This window comes from Sinohyriopsis cumingii, chromosome 1, assembly GCF_028554795.1.
Source record: "Sinohyriopsis cumingii isolate HCF-2022 chromosome 1, ASM2855479v2, whole genome shotgun sequence".
Taxonomy (NCBI): Eukaryota; Metazoa; Mollusca; class Bivalvia; order Unionida; family Unionidae; genus Sinohyriopsis; species Sinohyriopsis cumingii.
The window spans coordinates 50290344-50313288 of NC_142961.1; the positions used below are offsets into that span (position 1 = coordinate 50290344).

General features: G+C 33.4%; 1 protein-coding gene across 1 annotated transcript in view; it reads left to right on the forward strand.

Annotated features, from left to right (window-relative positions):
* LOC149806849 (uncharacterized) overlaps positions 1-22945 on the forward strand; it is a 65515-nt gene that overhangs the window by 26465 nt on the left and 16105 nt on the right. Inside the window, exons 11-17 of the mRNA XM_089975878.1 lie at positions 372-526; positions 2718-2873; positions 7766-7924; positions 9778-9862; positions 12137-12327; positions 14890-14976; positions 17281-17502. Coding sequence (XP_089832004.1) covers positions 372-526; positions 2718-2873; positions 7766-7924; positions 9778-9862; positions 12137-12327; positions 14890-14976; positions 17281-17502 — 1055 coding nt within the window. The remainder of the gene's footprint in view (positions 1-371; positions 527-2717; positions 2874-7765; positions 7925-9777; positions 9863-12136; positions 12328-14889; positions 14977-17280; positions 17503-22945) is intronic.

Below are 22945 nucleotides of genomic sequence, written 5' to 3' on the forward strand. Positions count from 1 at the left end.
TACTCCTAACAAATTGAATAGACCCAGTTCTGCTGGCACATGATGAAGTGGTAGATTTGGGTCTGTGCAGCTTGCATTTGGATATGACTATGACTTATATGACAGTAGGTAAAGTATATAAAAAAATTAAGGAAAACTATTTATGATTTGTAAGATTGATGATATGTGGATAATGAAAAGGTAGAAAAATGATGGACCATACAGTAGTTCTGTTTTGACACAGTAGTAAGTACAGTCAACAAAGTTGATTAGTACATTATTCACACCTCCCAAATTCAGTCGCAGTACATTACATTTGTTTGCTCTCACAACTATTTTAGAGTGACCAATAAATGATGTGCAGAGAAAGGGCATTTCATATTCTTTTTTAGACAAAAAAGTGCAGATTGTACCAGAACCATTAAATGAGGACAGACCAACACCATGGTTACTGAACAAACTGTTAAATGATGTAGGACTTGGGCTGGTGGACAAGAATGGACAACAGATTGACTATTTGCCTTGGGGAGCTGTTTCGGTTTTTGAGGTAAAACCTATAACATCAGACTGCATGGATCATGGCCACTTCCTAGTCTTTCTGTTATATTCTTTTTATACAAAGACATTTCATAATTTACAGAGGACACTACTTAAAAAAAACTAAAAGATTTCCATATTTTCCAAATTTCTGTCCATTTACACTATTATTAATTTCATAAATGTGTTATTTATCAGACATCATGATTCTGCTCATAAAAATGTACCCTTTGACAACTGGCATTTGACAAGGTGATTGATATGGAATATGTTTATGCTGTGATGTTACATACTATTTTACAAAGAAGTTTATTAGTTGGTATTAATCTCATGTATTGATACTGAAATTCTCTCAGTTTGGTATCTAGTTTACATTTAGTATCAAGTATACATTTAGTATCAAGTACACATTTAAAGGGAATAAGGTTCATCCTTTTCAAATGAGTTCTTGATTCTAAAAAAAACGCCCCCCCCCCTTTTTTTGAACACCTGCTTGTTTTGTTTTTCTTCAAAGAATATCTCTCAGACATTAAGCGTGATTTAATTCATAGTTTTCTTCTTTTATCTCTCTAACACAGTATCTTGGCACTAATATACCAAAAAAGTATTATTTTATGAAGTTTTCTCAGTTTTTATTCTTCAGAAGATAAATCTTTTTTCATTTGTAAAATCATTAAGATATTTTTATGTATTTGATTATTTAGCAGTTTTATTTATTTGCAAAAGAGCACTAAGATGTTGTTATGCAAGTGTTCTTCATTGGCAAGAAAGTCTATAATGCAACCTAGTTTGTCTGCCTAGACCACTTATGGCCAGCATTGTACTTGCTTGGTGCAATACACAAACATAAAAATAAGGTGTTACTTTTGGGTTCAAAGAACACACAAACACCAAGTAAGGACCCTACAACTTTATATAAAATAAAGCTAAAATCTTCACAAACACCAAAACCAGTGTTGCTTACTGTACCAAGCCCAGCTACATAACTGCCTGCTTTTCCCACTCTGCTCTTGTTTTAGTAAGGGTTGGAGATAAGGGATTTTAATTAATTTAACATTTGTGCCGTATCCAAGGTCATTGAATGGTCCAGGCTCAGTTAGCCTTGAGAAGATAAACAACAGAACAGAACCTGTTGACAGTCTCTGGTATCAGATATGCAGAATGCTGGGATTAATGTTCTGGCCAACTGTCATTACTAACATCTAAGTCTGATACAGGTGCTGAGAGTGAAATAATACTTACAATATAAGGATATTAATTTTTTAGACAAACTATTTCAGAAAATTGCAGAAAAAAATTTGTATATGAATTAGCTGGACAGAGGCTGAAAGAAGTAATTATGTTTTTTAGTGTCTGGATATTTAAGTCAGTGATGGTAATAAACAACAAAACTATACTTTAATCATTGTTTATAAATAAAGTATAAGCAAAGCACACATGAAAGGTGCATGAATACTGTAGTTCCTTTCTGGTATTGTGAACTAGTACCTTCTTGTTTTCTGTATCACATGATGCTATTTTAATCAGTCTAAATGCTTGTTACAAGGACTTGTTAAGAAGTATATATGCATGGTCACATGACATGATAATGGTCACATGACATGATACAGAGCATAAGGAGAACACCTCAGGTAAATCTCTTTGAACCACTGAAAATGTAAATGGCAGTTTGTCAGGCAAGAAATAGTGCCATACACTTGTGCTTTGTTTCAGATGAAAATCTTGTTGAATAATTTGAATTTGCATACTTATCTACAAAACATAGGCATTTTCTATTTATTACATTTAATTATACATGATGGCTTTTGTGGCATTTCTCTATAGATATTCTGTCCATATTTCCATATAACACACCAAGAATGGAAATACTGAGAAAAAAATTTTCTGATGTCTGCACTTCATTATTTTTAGAAGCACTGACTCAGACTTTTCTAAATCCCAATTCATTTTTTATTTCATTCACACTGTAAAAATGAATTTATTTAGAAAGCATAAAAGAGGGAGCATGATATAAATAAAAAACTGCACTTATGTTTTGCTTTGAGTTGGGGGAAATAACTTATTTTGATATGGCTCACAAATACATCTTGGCCTGACAGCCTTGATATATCCCTGTGCCATATCAAATGCATTCTTCCAATGACTTGGAAAAAAACATGTATGTAATATTGTGTAAATATCTACTGTGTTGATCTATCCAGATAACACCACTGTATGAGGGTCCTTATGGTACAATGTGTTCGTCTTGGTCTCACAACATGTCAGATAACACACCTAGGGAGCATTCTCTAGTGGGAAAAGAAAAAAGAAAAGCAAAGAAGAAAAAAGATGCAAAGAAATCTAAATGGCATGAACAGGTAAAGACTATAAACATTTGAACTTGTAAAACTTTCACACAAAATAATCGGATAAATGATTACATTTTCTCTTTATCATTTCTCTGTATCAGCATACATTTTCTGGTACTTTTTAAAGATCAGATTTTGTAAAAACATTTTAATACATGCCTCACTTTTTTTCTCAGGTTGTTCGGCAGATATTGTTGATACATAATTCAAACTTTACTTAAAAATGGTTTGATAGTTATGTCTAGGGTTTGAACTTATTTGTGACAAGATCAAGTAAAACCCTACAATCAATTCAAATTACTAAAATATACATTTTTAAGAATAAAATATAAAATCAAACAGAGTGAAAGAATTAAATATAACTTACAGTTTCTGAATGCCTAGAATGTAATCCTAATAATGTACAACCAGTTTCTCACTAATTCAGAAACAGTTCTAATGTATTCTGAATGAAGTTTGTATATTGCTTTTGTGTAACCTTGATAATAATAATAATAACAATAATAATAGTGAGGACTTTGTATAGCACATAATCTTTAGAAGCTCTAAGTGCTTTACAACATTAGACAACACTTAAAACATAAAAAACATATAATGATATGATTACAAAAAACAAACACCATGAAATTAGAAAACATAAAACATGCTGAAAATATTTAAGGTAGGAAACATTATTAGGTTTTTAAGTTTGATAACACTGACATCTATAGAATTATTAATCCAAATTATATTACTTCATTGTAGTCTCATGAACAAAGAATATCACCGAAGTCCTTGAAAAGTTTAACGTAATCCAATTAAATAAATATTCAAGTCCTTGAATATAATCACTTAATCCTCAAAGTACTGACTGTATTAATCAGAGATTATTCACTGCTCTATCCAGCAACCTGTAAATCACAAGTTTCACTCTGACTCTTACTAAGGCTGTGTATAGCTGAAAGAATAAACATGGTGTATGTATCTTCATTATGTAGTGTCCTTTTGCATTTCAAATAAATAAATCTCATTCACTAAAATTTCTCAGCAATTAAATCTTATTATTTCAACATAACTCAATGGTTATAAACAAGAACAGTCTGGTTCTGACCTTTAGATCTCATTGAACCAATCAAATGCTAGCCCGTGCATGTAAGGATTTGCACTTTGAATTCACACTCTTGTTTACGTATCCCACATTCAATACTTGGATGCCATTCTGACTTGCTTAGTCAACCTTATCATGAATGGAACTCTTACTACAGAGCATTCTTGTACTTCTATGATACCACCAACCATTGAATTAAAGGATTTAAAATATAGCTTCATAGTCTCAAATGACGTAAATAAAAATTATATTATAACTTCAAAAGATGATACATAATTTTATAACACAATATTTATTGTTCACTTGTAGTTTGTATAATTAGTTTATAAACTAGTGGGTCTTTTACAGTATTTTCATAATATCTAAATACTTATTGAAGTCTTAATTTTATTACATCCATATTTTTATGTGTTTAAATGAAATTCTGTTTTAAGGAACCAGTGTCACTGGTCACCTTGGATCATGTTCTCACACATGGGTTACATTGAGAGTCCATAAACATTTCCTAATTACATAGATTTGAGGCCTAATTTGTATTGGTGGGATTCATCCATCTGTGTATTGACCAAACATAGGCTATAGACCTCTTTACAATGGCATTTGGTAGATAAACTGCCTTAGAACAGTTACATCTTTCAGTTCCTTTTCAATCTTCACATTTATAGTTTCTTGTAACCAGCATAGCTCAGGAACATTCGAGTAATGCCATTAGGTGTGAACTTTGTTTTCTAGATGTAGATCATGTTTTTAGGGTTTTCATCTTTTCTTCATTATATGCCCACCATAAGGTGGATGGTATTATATCATAGTGTTGTGCCTCCATCTGTCAGTCTTTTACAGATTTGGTTCTGCACAATAACTTGAGTTCTTCATATCAACTGTTATGAAATTGTGTTGATGGATTACACTTGGGGTAAGGAAGAACTCTATTGATTTTGACATCCAATGGTTAAAGGTCAACATCACAGTGACTGATAAAAAAGAAAATGGATACTGCACCATCTACATATGACCAAACATTTGGATGGCTTGCACTTGGGTTAAGGAAGAATCCTATTAATTTAGAGGCTAAAGACTCCAAGGTCAGGTCAGGGTCACTGTGACTGAAAGAGAAAAATGGTTGTCACATAATAATTTTAGTTCTCCATGATCTACAGGACCCTGGGTTGACTAGTAGTCTAATGTGCTCACATGATCTACAGGGCCCTGGGTTGACTAGTAGTCAAATGTGCTCACATCATGTACAGGGCCATGGGTTGACTAGTAGTCTAATGTGCTCACACCATGTACAGGGCCATGGGTTGACTAGTAGTCTAATGTGCTCACATTTCATCTACAGGGCCCTTGGTTGACTAGTAGTCTAATGTGCTCACATGATCTACAGGGCCCTGGGTTGACTAGTAGTCAAATGTGCTCACATCATGTACAGGGCCATGGGTTGACTAGTAGTCTAATGTGCTCACATTTCATCTACAGGGCCCTCGGTTGATTAGTAGTCTAATGTGCTCACATCCCATCTCTGTCCAGATGGGTTTGTGTCTCAGCTTGGCAAATGACGGTATGTGAGCTTGCTTGTAGCTACCTTTGGGTTGGTTGTTCTTCCCAGAGTCTTCTCAGGTTCTTCCTCAAACAAACATACTGGCTGTCGTGTATAGCCAGCCTGTCATGTGTTGAAAAATTGGCATCAGCCAGATCAGCATCTACATTTACTTTTGTGGATGGCTTTCACTTGGGGTTGGAGAAAATCCTATCAATTTTTATGACAAAAGTCAATGGTCATGATCTCTGTTGCTGAAGAAAAAAAATTGGTTTCCATACATTAACATCAGTTCTACTGCATACCTGCACCAAATTTCGTGGCTGGCTTTCACTTGCAACCATTATAGCTCAAGAACCATTTAAAATATTTTGATCAAATTGGTAAGAACATTGTCTCTTGGACCTTGATGAGCATTTTATTGGTTTTGACCCATCTGCACCAGTTTGGACAGAGTTATTGCCCATGTCAATTAACATCATATTGTTACATTGGGATGTTGCTAATAATCACTGTAGCTCAAGAATGAAAAGACGGATATAGTTTACTCAGCTAGTAAACAATGTATAATTTTACTCATGTAGTAAAATGCATTCACTCAGATAGTGAAATTATGCACAAGAAAGGGACAGATATACAACTTATCTTTACAGTCCCGAAAGATACAATGGGTTTTACAAACCCAAACATTAGCCCACGGTTAGCAGATTACATGTAAGGAGATACACTCCATCATCAGCACACTTTAATTCAGCTTCACAGCTGCTATGGTTAATTCCTGTGGTTGGCTTTATAGCTTGCAACACGTTGACTCCAATAACTTTGAACACTCGGGTCACTCCGACCAGTCCGACTACTCCAACCACACTGGCCACTCTAGTCAATCTAGACACTCTGGACACTCCAGATACTCTAGACACTCTGGACAGCTCTACACACTCCGGACACTACACACTCTGGACACTCTACACAGCTCTACAGCTGAAGATGTGCAAGTCCTTATGGTAGACTGCTGACTGACAAGACTATCTATAATATAAAGAGCTTTACCTACAATGAGGTATTTATACACAGATATAGTCTGTGCACTGAAGGCATTCAGTTCTTCCCATCAAGAGCACTTCACACATGCAGCATAGGATGAACCAAACTCACTATTTCAAAATACAACACAGTATACATAAATCACCCTCGGGTGTCATTGTACACAAAAACACGAAACCCGAGTACATGTATTTAATAAATAAAAAAAGTTAATAAATACTGTGACATTCATCTTCCTAACATTGACCCAGATGTATATTATCATAATGAAAACTTCATGACAGACCGTACCTCAGACTTGTATAATGTCTAATTTATAATTTTGCAAATTTAATTGTACATATGGAAAAAAAATATTCATGGACATCAGAATTTGTAGTATGTAATCTTAAAGAATAAACCATGTTAATTTTGGTAAGAGATAAATGTAAACATATTTATTATCTCAATATATAGTTTTGTAGCAGTATGAATTGAACAATAGTTAATAATATTTGAACTATTTTCTAAGCACAGCCTTAATTTGATGATGTAAAAAAAGACTTGCTCAAATTTATCTATGATTTCTCAAGAAAACTCTTTGTAAATTCATTATTTTTCAATGTAAAATTTCACTGACCTTTTAGTTTAGTTTTTTATCTTAATTTTAAAAATTATGTTAAATGTCAATTATTATTGTTTAATATACCATAGTCAAGGACTTGGAATGTTTAATTACCTGGGGAGGAATAATGTTACATACTGATTGTAGCCCTCTAAACCCAATCTAACTATAGATAGCCATTCATGCCTTGTTTTATCGGATTACTCAGATATGAAAAAAATAAGATGTATATCATAGCTTGCTTTTATTACTTTACTTCATGGTACATTTCGATACATCCTCTATTTCTAATATAAAAGTTCCATAGGACTTTTATTCTAAATTTGTAAAATATGTTGGTAACTTTTATTGAAATTCAAATGGATTTTTTTGTGGAAAACTACAGGTCCAATGAAACATCAGAAAATATGATCAGTCTGATCAGCCATAGTAACCAAACATTTTGTCTGGCCTATCAGATTTATCATTCTTTATTTTACTTTTTAAATCATTGGCCAGTTGCATGTATCTCCTTTCTTTATTGACCTAACAAATATTTATTGATCTTCTTCTGATAATTGTTATGTACCTAATCCATTTGTGATTAATTTTGATTGATTAGTAATTTGTACATTTTATATTTTCATTAGTTTTCTACCGAGATTATTGACAAGAAGCTTAAAACATATGAGGGAATTCCACTGATAAGTAGTGCCACCTGGTCGGAAGTCATTGAGACGTCTCATGTGCCTCAACACAACTTCTACAAGACTGGAAAGTGGGCAGGGGAGATAACTAAAGTAGCCCTGGTTAGTTCTTCATCATATGTGTAGATTTACATATAATGAATGTCTTTTTAAAAAAAATTCAAAACTTATTTTGACTTTTTTCCTCATGTCCATTCCATCCTGCCAGCATGGCAGTTTATTTTATTTTTGAAACATAATATAACTTTTTCCCCCATGTTCATTCCATCTTGCTTGCATGACAATTTATTTTATTTTTGGAACATAATATAAAAATTTTCCCTCATGTCCATTCCATTTTACTTGCAACACATTTGTGACAGTTTATGAGAAAATGAGACCTGTATTCATGTCATGTGGCCTTTCTGTAAGGTTTGCTAAAACTTGGCATTTATCCCATGGCACCTACTTGAATACTTAGATATTGATGTTGTATTTGAATTTATGTAGGTAACAAAAATGGAATAAATGTCATTAATTACTAATTACAGCTTCTGTATTAGATGTACAAATAATAATTAATTATTATATATTCACCTACTCCCCTGGCAGATTTTTTAAAATCCCCCTTGTAATTTAAAAATCAAAATGCATTAAGCATATAAAATTTTTTTACAAAACTTAAGTCATTGCATTTATTAATTTATAATTTCTAACCTGATTGTCACCAAGGGGTCCCTAACTCTGGTGTTTTGTTCATGTTTAAAACCGAAATGTCTAAGGTTTGTACATTTTTTTTATTGCACTAAGGTATTTCATTTTAAAGTCAATAGATGCTACAAACTGCCAAAAAGGAAGGCAAATAAATACTCTGGTTGTCTACTAACATGTCCTAAAAATATATGGATTGTCCTGGATTTTGGACAAGTTTCAGGACAGTTGTTGTCCTAGATCTAGTCAGAACCATCTGAAATACTGAGTTTAAGCAAAGATGTAAAGATGTGAGAAAAAAATGAAATTATCTATTTGATAAGTGACAGTAATAATTTGTAATAATACCCTTCATATGCAGTGAAAATATTTATTTTGGGTACAAAACATATTTTTCCTGTGATAAGCAGAAGATGGGGGAAAGGGAATAGAGAGAGGTCCCCTGTAATTGTGATTAAAGATAAAAGTAGGGGTGGGTTTGTCATTCAGAATGTTATCTGATATACATTGTATCTAAATTGTATAACTGTGGGGAATGGCCTTATTAGTGGCAAAATATGGCATGATGATTGTTAATGGGGATTCTTAAAGTCTTTATGGGTAGGTGTTTATATAGAAGTGTCCTTCAGAGCAAGTTCTACTGTGGAAAATTAACATCATTTTATAACCCTTGTTTTAGTTTCTTGGCATTTTTATGTTGTTGACTCACATGCTGCCCGTACTAGTGGTTGCTTGATTGATTAACTTTTACTTCATTGGTTTTGCCTAGCACTAATGTAAGAGTAGGGAAACCTTATATGCATTATGGAAGAGTTTGCACATCAGTCTGTTTTATGGAAATGTTAAAGGTATAATTTAAGGGCAGAAAATCTGTTCAATAATACTGAATAGGTAATTTTGACTGAACAAAAAACATTTTGCATTGGAGAAATTTGATGAGAAAACCATTTGTTCATACTCTATTTAAGTACTTGTGGCAGTGGGAATAGTTTAATAATGGATTTTGAAGGCTTTTTAGCTTGTGTAATATTTAACTGCCTAATGACCCAGTGAATTGTTTAAAGAGCCTGTGCCATTCTTTACGAGTTTTCAGCAATCAATATTACTAACAGATGCATTTAAAATAGATAGATAGATAATTACCATGAAGAATAAATTGCTTAGCTGACATAATTATTCTTTGTCCATACATTTTTCATCCTTAAGTAACAATACATTTCATTATTAAACTGCCACTGATTTTAAGATCTTTTTTCAACCTTCAGGTTGTTTTCGTTGTGGTCAGTTGTCGCAGCTGCAACAGAGGTCTAGATACCTTTAAAGAATTGCAGTCTTCTATCAGATTTATTGGTGAGTCAATCTGTCCAGCTATTTTATCAGTGTGTATCCCTTATTAAGTGAATGTTCATGATAAATGAGTCAATATGTCCAGCTATTTTTTCAGCATGTAACTCTTTTTAGATGAAAGTTCATGATATGTGAATCAGTCCATCAGTTGATTTTTACAGGCTGTATCCCTTATTAGATGAAAGTTCATGACATGTGAGCCCGCCTGTCAGCCTATTTTTACATGATATATTCTTTATTATCATCATTATATAGAAGTTCATGCCATGTGAGTCTTTATGTCAGCCTATTTTTACAGGATGTGTCAGTTTTTATAAGAAGTTCATGACATGCGAGTCTGTCAGCCTATTTTTACAGGATGTATCCTTTATATAGAAGTTCATGACATGTGAGTCTGTCAGTCTATTTTTACAGGATGTATCCCTTATATAGAAGTTCATGACATGTGAGTCTTTATGTCAGCCTATTTTTACAGGATGTGTCAGTTTTTATAAGAAGTTCACGACATGCGAGTCTGACAGCCTATTTTTTACAGGATGTATACCTTATATAGAAGTTCATGACATGCGAGTCTGTCAGCCTATTTTTACAGGATGTATCCCTTATATAGAAGTTCATGATATGTGAGTCAGTCTTTTAGCCTATTTTTACATGGTTATATCCCTTATGATATGAAAGTTCATGATATAATTGTATGATCCACTTGAATAAACAAAAAAGTCCTTTACAGATTTCATTAAATACTTTCAAGGATATGACATAGTTATATTGACCAAAGAAACTAAGTAAGAATAGATTTAATGGCTAGTGCCCAACACACCCAAGGGCAACAGCAACATTTTACCAAGGTGATGATGACATAAGAATAGATTTAGTGACTAGTGCCCAACACACCCAAGGGCAATATCAATATATGTATTTATTTACCAAGGTGAGGATGACATAAGAATAGATTTAATTACTAGTGCCCAACACACCCAAGGACAATAGCAATATTTATTTACCAATGTGAGGATGACATAAGTATGGATTTAGTGACTGGAGCAGATGGCATTATTCACACACACAGTAACACCCAAAAGGGACGATAAATTTCACTGCCAGCTAGGATTTGGTTACTCTGTATTTTGCTATATTGAATTGATAACTGTCAGCTAGGATTTGTTTCTGTAGTTTCGTATACAGAATTGATGACTGCCAGCTGGGATTTGGTTACTCTGTATTTTTTTAACTTGAACTGATAACAGCTGGCTAGGATTTTTAATTACTTTTTAATTACGTGTGATGAATTGATGACTGCAAACAAGGATTTGATTGCTCTGTTGTTTTATCATATTGAATTGCTCTGTATTTTATTATATTGAATTGATGACTGTCAACTAGAATTTGGTGTGATTTAGTATACAGAACTGCTTACTGACAGCAAGGATTTGGTTACTCTGTGTATTAGTATTGTGAATTGATGACTGCCAGCTAGGACTTGGTTATTCTTTGTTTTAATGTACTGAATTGATGACAGCCAGCTATAATTTGGTTGCCCTGTTTTTAGTATACTGAATTGATCATGGAATTAAATGATGAATGTCCTGCCCACAATTTTCTAAAAATCTTTTGTCTGCAATACTTGTACAGAAATGCTTCCAAGTTGGTATGTGATGTTTCAATAACTTCCATTTGTTTCCAATTAACTCCATGAATTGTAGCCAGCACAGATTAGTTCCTAAAGTGATGTACATTGCATTTAAGGGAACCTAGTTCATAATTTAAGGGCTCTAGTCTTACATGCATGGATGCTGGTTCATTTGCATCTTCTTCTCAAAAAAACTCTTTAACTCGTTAAATTTTCCACAAATCATGTGACATCAAATCCTGTGTGCTGATTGGTTTTTATGTTGTAAGAGGTGACTAACCTTATAAGGGCTGTTCCATTTAAACATACACACCCAGGGAAGGCACTTTAAAAAAAAAATATATGCCATGGTACCCTGATTACTGAGGGAGTTCATATGAAAATGATAAAAAAATTTAAATTGCATCTATGGTGACTGCTCCCAATTGAAAGTGTCTTCCCTGGGTCCCAAGAATATTTGAATGGAACAGCCCTGACACTGTAAATCATGCTGTCATCCACTAATGTGCAGGACAGAGTTTTCCAACATACTGCTTTAAAGTAGGAGACTTACTTTCTGTATGTTTACACTGCCTCCCATTTATCTTTATGTATATGTTTTCTTTAATCATGACAGAATGCATCTGTTTAGCATCATTTTTTCACAGATGGTGGTACCATGTACATGGTGAATTGCACAACAGAGGAGGCATTATGTCAAAAGCATAACATCAAAGGCTTTCCAACTATAGTTGCATTTCGTGGATTGGGATGGATGGAAAGCAGTGCCTGTTTGTCTGACAATAGCCAGAAAAAGTTCAGAAACTTTGTCCGTCAGGAATATCATGGAGTCATACAGGTATGCTATCTAATCTACATAATGTTTCTTTAATTGTTACAAAGTCTATTTATTGAAAACCTAATGAAGAGGATTCTTTTCTTCAGACTCCTCTCTGTTCTTCCACAGTATTCAGTGGATACCAATTTAGGAGGTAATGATTGTGTATTTTAGTAATATAGGACATAAACTGTGGTTTTACTGTTAAATGAATTTTACTGGCAATGCCTTAGATGTGTTGGTAAAACAGGTAACAGGTGTTCTGTCATCAGTAGTACCTTCAATTACACCTTTCCATTCAAAAACAGTCAGTTAAATTTTACATGGAAATTGAAAATGCTTTTTTTTCACAGGGGTAGCAATTTTTATGAACTTGAATTCATGAAAACTTGATTCATGTAAACTGCATATTTAAACATAAAAAACAGACCATTATTATAATTGAACAATTATAACTTTTCTCATCAATAGATTTCTCACTATAAAAATGTATCCATAAATTGCAAAATCAGCTTAAATATATCTTTATAGTAAATGAATTTTGATCATGTATTCTATCTTTGTTAATTTTGTCCCCAGTTTTGGTACAAATTGGGGATATTAAGTACAACCATTGTACATTTGATGTGGACATACCCAGAGTCCTTCAGGTGATTGTAAAACCTGTGAGAACTTTCAAGGTTTTCCTTGAGAGGATAAAAAATTAGTAAAGAGCAATTGGACTAACATCACTGACATTTTATAATATAAATTAATTTCTTATAATTAACAAAGAGAAAAAAAACCAGTAGGTATTGACCCAAAATATAACCCAAATGGAGTTTTTAACTTTGTTGAATGTATATGTATCTTTAAGAATATATGTATATTTACTCTGTCATCTAGGTTTTGTTGAAGAAAAGAAATTTATTAGTTAAATTAAACATTAATGTGCATAATGTATACACAGTGATAAAACAAATGACAGATATGGTGCATAGCAAAATTGAAGTCAATCTTTGTATTGTCCAGAGTCCTTTGATTCATTGCATGTCAGGAATTATGAAACATTCTTCAGCAACTTGCCATATTATATGTTATCTTTTCAAGAGTATAATGAATAGAAATGGCAATGATGGTAGCAATGTGACTGTCTAAAATAGAAATGGAAATAAATAGAGCAATGTTATTATTCATAATAGAAATGGTGATGATGGTAGCAATGTGACTATTCAAAATAGAAATGGCAATGGTGGGGCAATGTGATTATTCAAAATAGAAATGGCATTTATAGGGCAATGTGACTATTCATAATAGAAATGGCAATGACAGGAGCAATGAGAATATTCAGAATAGTAATGGCAATGACAGGAGCAATATGACTATTGAGAATTTTGACATCATAGAGATAGAATTTGAATTTCGGGTAATTCAGCAGGTTTTAAGTTGTTCTCTTGTACACTAATTAATTCAGCATTGTATAGTTTATATTTTGCCTTGCTTGTTTCTATTACAAAATGCTTCCAAACCCACTAGCTAAAAATACTATCATCTGAATACCGATTTTCTATTTAAATATTTACAAAAAAGATATTTTAATTTCAATGCCATTTCAACTCTGTTAAAGATACTGTAATTGAAATTACTGTGAATATTGTACATTATTATTTAGCACAGTCAGACAATATGATTTCATTTCTGTACAATAACTTGCCTAATTGTTATTAGATTTTGATCAGATTGGTATACCACTTGACATTAATGAAAACTCAACTGTGTTCTATAATCAACATTCTGCACCATCATTTCACAAAGGTCATGGCTCCTGATTGTCAAAGCCAGCCACTTTCAAATTTCTGCCTTACTCATTATTGGATTTCTAACAAATATAGTAGGCATCTTGACACCAGCGAAACCTTGACTGTGTTTAATTATCAGTGTTGCTGAGGTAGCGTTTGAACATGCTGGAGTTATTGCCCCTGATTTTTGGACCCACCCAAATTTGCTTGTGCACAAACTACCTTAAAATTATTATTACATTTCAACCAGATCTGGTGTACAATTTTATATTAATAATATCTTTGTAATTTACTTTGTTCTGCATCATCATTTAGCAGAGTTGTGGCCCTTTTAACTTTTGTTTCCAGACAATAAATCCCATCATTATTATTGGATTTGAAGACATTTTATTGTAGATTTATATTGATATAACTTCAGCTGAATTAGATTTTCAGCCTTCTAAATATCATTTAATGAAAATATTGCCACTGAATGTTTGACCCACATATTTTTGTTTTAGCACAATAATTCTTTTTATCGTTTTAAGCAGATTTTGTGTGCAGATGTATATTAATGAGACCTCACATGTATTCATTAGGCAGTTTCCTCTCTTGCAAATCTACCTTAACCCATTTACTAAGCCACCTTCCTAACACAGCCCCTTCCTCAGCAAAAGTACACTCCTTAACTTCAAGTGCAAAGAGGGGAACATCTTTGGGAGAAACACAGTTTGCTTGTTTTTTTTGTCTCTTTGTATATATTTCTTTCTAGCCATGTGAGATTTTGTATTGTTTCATTCATATACACCTACAATTTTTTTTCCAGACCAAACCAATAATGGAATGGTTTTCAGAAATGTCATCAAATGCAGTCCATGACATCAAATTTGGAGATGTTCAGACAGAATTCAGGGTATTCACTCTTGATTATATTTAATGATATTCTTCATGCTGAAAGCCACACAGCAAAAGATAAAAAAAACATTGGAATATTATCCTTTCTATTCTATGACTTTCAGAGGAGGGCAGAAATATTCAGATGGAGAATATTTTGGCACAGAGTGTGTTATTCACTTTGAGTACATTTAGCCAAGGCCAAGAGATCTTATGAAATTTTCTTTTGTCTTTGATTTAGAACTTCTTGAAAGTAACTATACAAAATTGACCTAAATTTGAAAGAAGTCATCCTGGCATGTAACTCTTTCATGTTTGTTCAGTGATACTGATCTGCAAACAATTATGGCCACTGTTACTAAAAAACAGAAAAACATTGTAAACCACTCAATAGAATTTGACCAGCTTTGAAAGATTGTTGTTGTTTTTGTGGGGTTTAATGCCATTTTTCAGCACACGATAGGCTATACATGGTGGCCAGTATTAATGGTGGAGGAAGAACCGGGAAAACCCCGGAAAGAACCACCAACCCTCGAGAAGCTACTGGCAAGCTTTCTCACATACCCACATTGGCTGAATCTTAGACTTGAACCGCTGCAGACAGAGGTGAGATGGCAGTGATCCGTAACGAAGAGCGCCTTAGACCACTCAGCCACTCGGGGCCCCCAGCTTTGAGAGAAAGCTTCCTGGCATGAAATGATGTTGATATGCCACTAAATATGGCTACAGTTAATAAAATTAGAATTTCCTATAAATGACTTTTTCTCAAAATGCTCTCAACAGAATTTGACCAAATTTGTTGAATAGAATTATATAATTTTTGTATAAGGATCTTTGACCAAATTTGTTGAATAAAATTATATAATTTTGGTATAAGGATCTTTGACCAGATTTGTTGAATAGAACTTATATAATTTGACCAAATTTGTTGAATAGAATCATATAATTTGACCAAATTTGTTGAATAGAATTATATACTTTTGATATAAGGATCTTTGACCAAATTTGTTAAATATATTATATATAATTTGACCTAATTTGTTGAAGAGAATCATATAATTTGACTAAATTTGTTGAATAGAATTATATAATTTAACCAATTTTTTGGAATAGAATTATATAATTTGACCAAATTTGTTGAGTAGAATTATATAATTTTGGTATAATGATCTTTCAGAGTTCTTCTCAAATGATGCCACTGCAAATCAAGCATGGCTGCCATTACTAAAAACAGACAATACTTTAAACCACTTCTCAGGAACTGCTCTGAAGAAATTGACCAAATTTGACAGAAAGCAGTCTAGTAATAATCGCTTTTCGATTTGTACAAATAATGCCAAAATACTTTCAAATATGGGAACTATTACTAAAAGTGTAAAATTCTTCAAACAGCTAATTTAAACTAATCAACACAACAGACATTGACCAAATTTTACAGAAACTGTTTTGGCATGAAGGATTTTAAATTTATACAAAGGATACCAATCTTTTATTAAATTTGACTGTATTATTAAAATTGTAAAATCTTCACTTCTTGTCCAAGACCGTGTAACAGAATTTGATCAAATGATGATGTTATGCCATCAGGTATGGTCATCATCAGTAAAAGCAGAAAATCATTTATACAGCTGGATCCAAAATAACTGCTGAACTGAATTTGTTAAATTTTGACACAAATCATCCTGACATTGGGGCCTTTCATTATTGGACCTGTGATACTGCAAAGCTATCAGGTATGAATTAAGATGCAACAAATAGAGAAACCTTGAAACAACTGTTTTCATAACACATGCAATCAACAGCATTAGAAGAAATTTGACCAGAAATCATCCTACTGAAATGGATTTCCTTTTAGAGTAAAGCAGGGGAAGTAACTTATGACAAGGACTATTTAGAATCACAGGTTTGTGTTATGCATAGTTTTTCCCTTTGCGGATAAATAGTTTAAAACACATAGAAAAATATCTTTCTGAATATTAAATGCATAAATTTTAGTACAGTAAAACATAAAAATAACAAAATAAAACACATCTGAGATTATAGTGAATGATTTGTTTAAACAGATTAAGGGCATTACTGTCAGGGTATTACCTACAATGTCAGGTAACTGATAAAAAAAATTTGTATTATCTTTTTCACCACTTTTGCTTTTATGACCCTTGAGATGGAGTAATGTAATGCAGCTACTTCCTTTGTCTGCCAATTAACTTTACAGTTGTGTCTTAATGGTTGGTTACAGATTTTATTACTGTACATTGTTTGACGTTATTGATGTTGGCAGGGTACAAAATATCACTAAATTTGCTTCTTATTTTTGATCTAGCCTGGTGAAAATGTGCGGTTGATTGGTGTTTTGATGCCTAAGTGGACACGCTATCTTCCAATCCCACCTAAAAGAGACCCCAATTATTACCTGCTATACGAATGCTTCCGTTTGGCTTGTGAGAGGATGTTTGGAGCTGTTGGTTGCTATTCTGTGTACAGCAAGAAAATCCCAGCTCGTGAATTTGAAGATGATGACGACTTAGAAGTTATTGTGTCCAAGGTAGGAAACTGACACTTATGGCTGAAATGATGCTATCTCATAAACTAAGAAATTAAAAACTGAAAACCAGCTGGAGAATATTTTCCAAAACGTAAGTCACAAACAATTATTTTCTACTGCTGGCATCATTACAAGTTTTATACTGATTTAAACACAACGAAAGAGAATTGAATTACTTTAAATACTAATGTGGCTGATTTTAAGCTCATTAAGTAATATTTTAAAACTCTACAAAATTTAATGAGGCATGTAAAATAATTTCTCCTTCCAATACATTCCCCAATCACATTATGTTAGGATTATTAACCTGCTTTCTTGCAAATCCATCTCTATTAAAAGATAAAAATTGTCTTTTCCTATCTCAAATAGACAAGGGGCAATAACTCTTGCCCATTACCTCACCCTGGCACTGCAAGATAGAGCTAGTTTTTAGCTTTGCTGCTGTACTGGTCACATTGTACATGTTTTCCTCTGACAGTCCATGCCATTTTTGTTTTTTAATTGGCCCATCCAACATTCCTTTTGGATCTGTTGTGAGGATTTTTCAGTCTGTTATGAGGATTTTTCTTTCAGTTGTGGTTGTATACATTTTTGTTTTGAATATCTGCCAAATTTTAGTGATATTGCCGACTCCTGCAACTTCGTCTTTTAAGACCTCATCCCAACATGGTATCATTGATTTTATTCATACTCCTTTCATAATGGAGCTTATATTAATGAGTTCTAAGTTGCTGCATTGCTAATTGATGCTTGGTTTTTTATTTGATGTTTTGATAGAATTTTAATGGACTTGTTAAATTAATCGTTATGCTTAAGTTCATAGCAAGGTCATAGGTTTCTAGTATGACACATTTTTACTTTCTGCTTGTTATGAAAGTGATTTAGCAAGTTACTAATTTCTAATGCATTACTAGTTTCTGCTTTAATTTTCTTTTCTTGTATCATTTGAGTGGAATGTCATCCAAGTGCTTAAAGTGGAAAAAGTTTAAGACAAGGGAGGATAACCAAGACTCCTGCATTGTCTGTACAAAATGTACATCATCGATCTGCTTGATCTAGTTATACATCTGCCCAGGAAGATCCTGGCCAACCCAAATCTTCTCAAACAACTACAGTCATGGTTGTTCCATCTCTGCCTGGATCATCATCTTCTGCATGTTTGGCCCTCATGAGGACAACCTTGTGAGACTTACTATTTAAACATTCAATTGCAGAGAGAATCAAGAGAGTAAGAAGGCTCTCCAATCTAAGGGCTTTCAAGTGAATGTGGCATGTTTTCAGGGACTGGTGCCTGACCAATAACATCATCCCTCTGAGTGCCTCATTCAACCAAAATCCCTCACTCCCTGTCCTGGGTTCTAACATGGCTCATTTCAAGTAAACTTGAACTATATTCAGTTCAGATTGGATGGCTTAGTGGTCCTCTTGACACAACCATGCTTTATAGCCCAAAACAGGTTTCCATCCATCGGTAACCAAAGAGTCGTTATTTGGTCTCTCTCTTCCGTAATACAGGTCAAGAGCAGCAGCATGCAGGATCCTATTTGAACACTGAAGCACTGCTTGAAATGGACAGAGAAAAATCATGGCAAAGGCAAATAGGCAAATGCTCTTGCTTCCTGGTTGAAGTTGGTCATATGCTTGACATGCTCTGAGGTATCACAAGATCAGAATCACCTCATGAAGATTACTGCTCATGAGATTAGAGCCATCTCGGTGAGCCTCATGTTTAAACATAATGTTTCAAGCCAAGATAAAAGAGAAGCTGTTGCCTGGCATGCAGGGTCAGCCTTCTCAAATTTTTGTCTCAAAGATTTAGCAATGCAGAGGCAGACCTTGAATCTGATAGGTCTGGTCGCAGCAGCACAGGTGGCCACCAGACCCAACTATATCAATCAACACAGCCTTTTAGCTTCACTGGATTTGCCAGTGAAATTTTTGTAGGTAAGATTTCAATCTTCATCTTCTTAACCATAGATAAGAGTCATAGGTCAAACATGTTGCTTATGTAATAAGGAGAAGTGGTTATTGTTCACATCCAGCTATTCTCACCTAGAAGGATACCTGAGATAGGGGTTGGATGCTTAGCATCCCCACCTTCTATTGCTTATTCTCCTCATGTATTGTGATTGGGAATGTATTAGAAAGAGAAAGCAAATTTTCAAGTAAATTGTTTCTCCAAGAATACTTACCCAACCACATTACTTAAAAACCCTCCCAAACACCTCGCCATGCAAGCATCCTCATTAGTATCTCACTTATAAAAAGAAACTTTTGCCGCCTGGCAGTGCCAAGGGGAGGTAATGGGCAAGAGTTATTGCCCTTGTCTGTTTGAGATGTATGGGAAAGACAATTTCTTTTCTTTTAGTAGGGCTGGATTTGAGGTACCAGGCAAATATTCCTTACATAATGTGATTGGGTAAGTATTCTTGGAGAAATATAATTTATTTAAAAATTTGCTTTCTAATGCATTTAAAATAAAGACCCTGACATGGGTAATTTTGAGAGAAAAAAATTATCATTTCATTTGCTGTTTTTGTTTTTAAGATGCATTTGAAATTTATTTCATTATCATGCTTTGTCCTTTGTGCATTATGTATTAGTGAATTTTGTTTCATGATGTTGCCACTTTTGAAAGTAATTTAATACCATTTTACAATTTTTTGGTGATAATTTCATGATATCATCATTTTTTCCATATTTTCTTGATATTTCCATGATATTGCCACATTTTACAATATTTTGGTGATAATTTCAAGGTATCGCTATTTGCATTACATTATTTTGGTGATAGCTTTATGATGTTACCACTTACAATATTTTGGTAATAATTTCATGATGTTCATAATTTTGACATTTATAAATTAGCAAAAGTTATTCTTTCCAAAGTTCAGCAAAGATACATGTCATATACAGTCACTTATAAGTCATGTCCATCTGAAAACTGCATGACCTGCCATTGCAGAATGCACCTGTTGATCTGGGTCTGTGCAGCTTTTTAGGAGTAATCAGTTTGTTATGAGTGTATGCTCTTAATATAAGTAACAGAACAGAGTGAAGATAACGAGGAAAACAAGATCTTATGGTATTGCAAATTAAATCCAAAAATAATCCAAGAATTAAAGACACAAGTCCTTGTAATAAAAAGTCCTGAACAAGTCTCAGTTCAAGACCCAAAGAAATCCAGAATTGAAGGTCATGACATGTCTGTTATAGCCTGTAAAGTGCTGATTTTTCAACAGTCTCTTGTTGAATCACAGAAATATTATTCCAGGATTGAATTCAGTATAAATTCCAATGGAAGTCTTTATCCAAGAATTTTGTCAGAGCACTTTTGTATTTCCAGAGAAAATACTCACTTGAATTCAGTAATTTCAAGAAAATAAAATTCAGCCCAAACTGGTCACAACATAATACAACTTAATTAGCATTGTCTGAAACAACCATTACCTGTTGGAAAATAACCTTCTAGAATGACCTAATGAACCTTGTTTATTTACAACACATCAGCCAACAAAATTCACTTAGGAATCTCCAAAACCCTGACCCTGATCAAGATGTTGACTCCTTCTTGTTTACCTGAATAATAATCCTGATAATAAGCTCATACACACAGAGAATAATGAAGCTATTATTAGTTGTTTACATAAATGAAATAAATTTACAAAAATTAAAAAATGTCAATCAGGTCAAGCAGAAATTAACTCAATTTTGGACAAGGTCAAGTCCAGCATACAATGTTACATTACAGCAGCATGTAATGAAAATAGATTAAACTAACAAACAAACAATTAAATTAAATATACATAACAAGCTGAACAAACAATTAGACTCAGATCATTATGTGGGTATTATCAAAGTACATTATGTGATGGCAGATCAGTGTATGTGTTGTTTGTAGTTGAACTTGACTTAAGAGCAAGTATATATGGTACCTGGCCAAGTCAGCGGGTCTTGGGAATGCTGGAATCAGACTAAATTTTGTGCAGATTTTTGGCTTTGATCGCATTAAAATTGTAGAATATTTGTCCAGAAGAACGTAAAATATGTGTCTAGTATCCAGCCTAATTTATGTAGACCTCACCTGCCATTGAGGTTTTCACATAGCTGAGAGAGACCCAATAAGGTGTGGAGTTCAGAAATGAAAAGATAATTGACACCCATCCTCAATATTCATCACCTTTCAGCTGCATCAGAATATACAAAAAAATCATGTGTCCCTCTTTTAGATGTTTGAATATTAGTAATTTGGGGCCTGTACAATCCTTTTAATGTACAGTTGCATTTTATGTTATTATAGGATTGTTAGCTTGTTTTTTCTCCTAGGTATGGTTTTAAATTGTTTTTTTTTTGTTTTTTTTATGTCCTTAGAGGATTTGGTTGTCAGATCTATATAGTTCCCCATACATGAACCCATGGATTTGGTTGTCAAATCCATATAGTTCCCCATATATGAACCCATGGATTTGGTTGTCAAATCTGTATAATTCCCTATATATGAACCCATTTACCTGTAATTATACATTTCACTGCTCCACTGATTGAATACACTGTTCAAAGTTATACTGATAAGTGAAGCTCAGGCATATTTCAGGATGTCTGTTCACACTGCATTACATTTTTTTGTGTTAAATGTAAGATGTCAGAAGATCTGAATTGCTGGAAGACGGCAAAGAAAAGAATTTGCATGTGAGAGTAAGAGGTAGTCAGCATCCTTCCTGGTATTCAACATTTTCATGGCTTGAAAAAGTTGAATGTGATGAACAGCTATGACTTTTAAAACATATCAGTGCATTTACATGTACTTTTCTGATATGTCTAGTTAAAACATCATATTATCATTCTTAATGCCTGATGATGCACTATGGTGAGAAAATAAATGAATATGTAAAAGTTATATATTTGTACATATGTATCAGAACTGTTCTCTTTAAAAAAAACTCAATATCTTAATAAATTAAACTTATATGATTTTTTTTACTCTTGTGAAAGAAATGACAGGTTAATTACAGTAGAAGAATATTTAGAATATTTATGTGGGACTCCAACTTTTTCCACATTGGGAGTCCTATACTCCAAGTTTTAAATCCTAATGAAATCCCTGTATGTGCCAAGGCCAGTGCTACAGCTTATAAAAATTCACTAATCATTGCTTGTAGACAGTTGCTATGTCTTTCTGTTAAACACGTATTGGCTGAAATGTAAGAATGCATAGGACACAACTGATTATGGTAAATATGTTACTCTGTATTAGTGCTCTGTATTTTAGTGAATTGGAAATTGATTTATGTGGGTGGATATGGAGAGGGATGTGTATTATCAATATTGTCTTTATTTTTGTAGATATTGTTATGCTGAATCCAGTAATAAATTTTCATGGTAATGATTGATAACAGCGATATCACACATCCTTCAACATGTCATCCATCAGCAGTGTTATTTT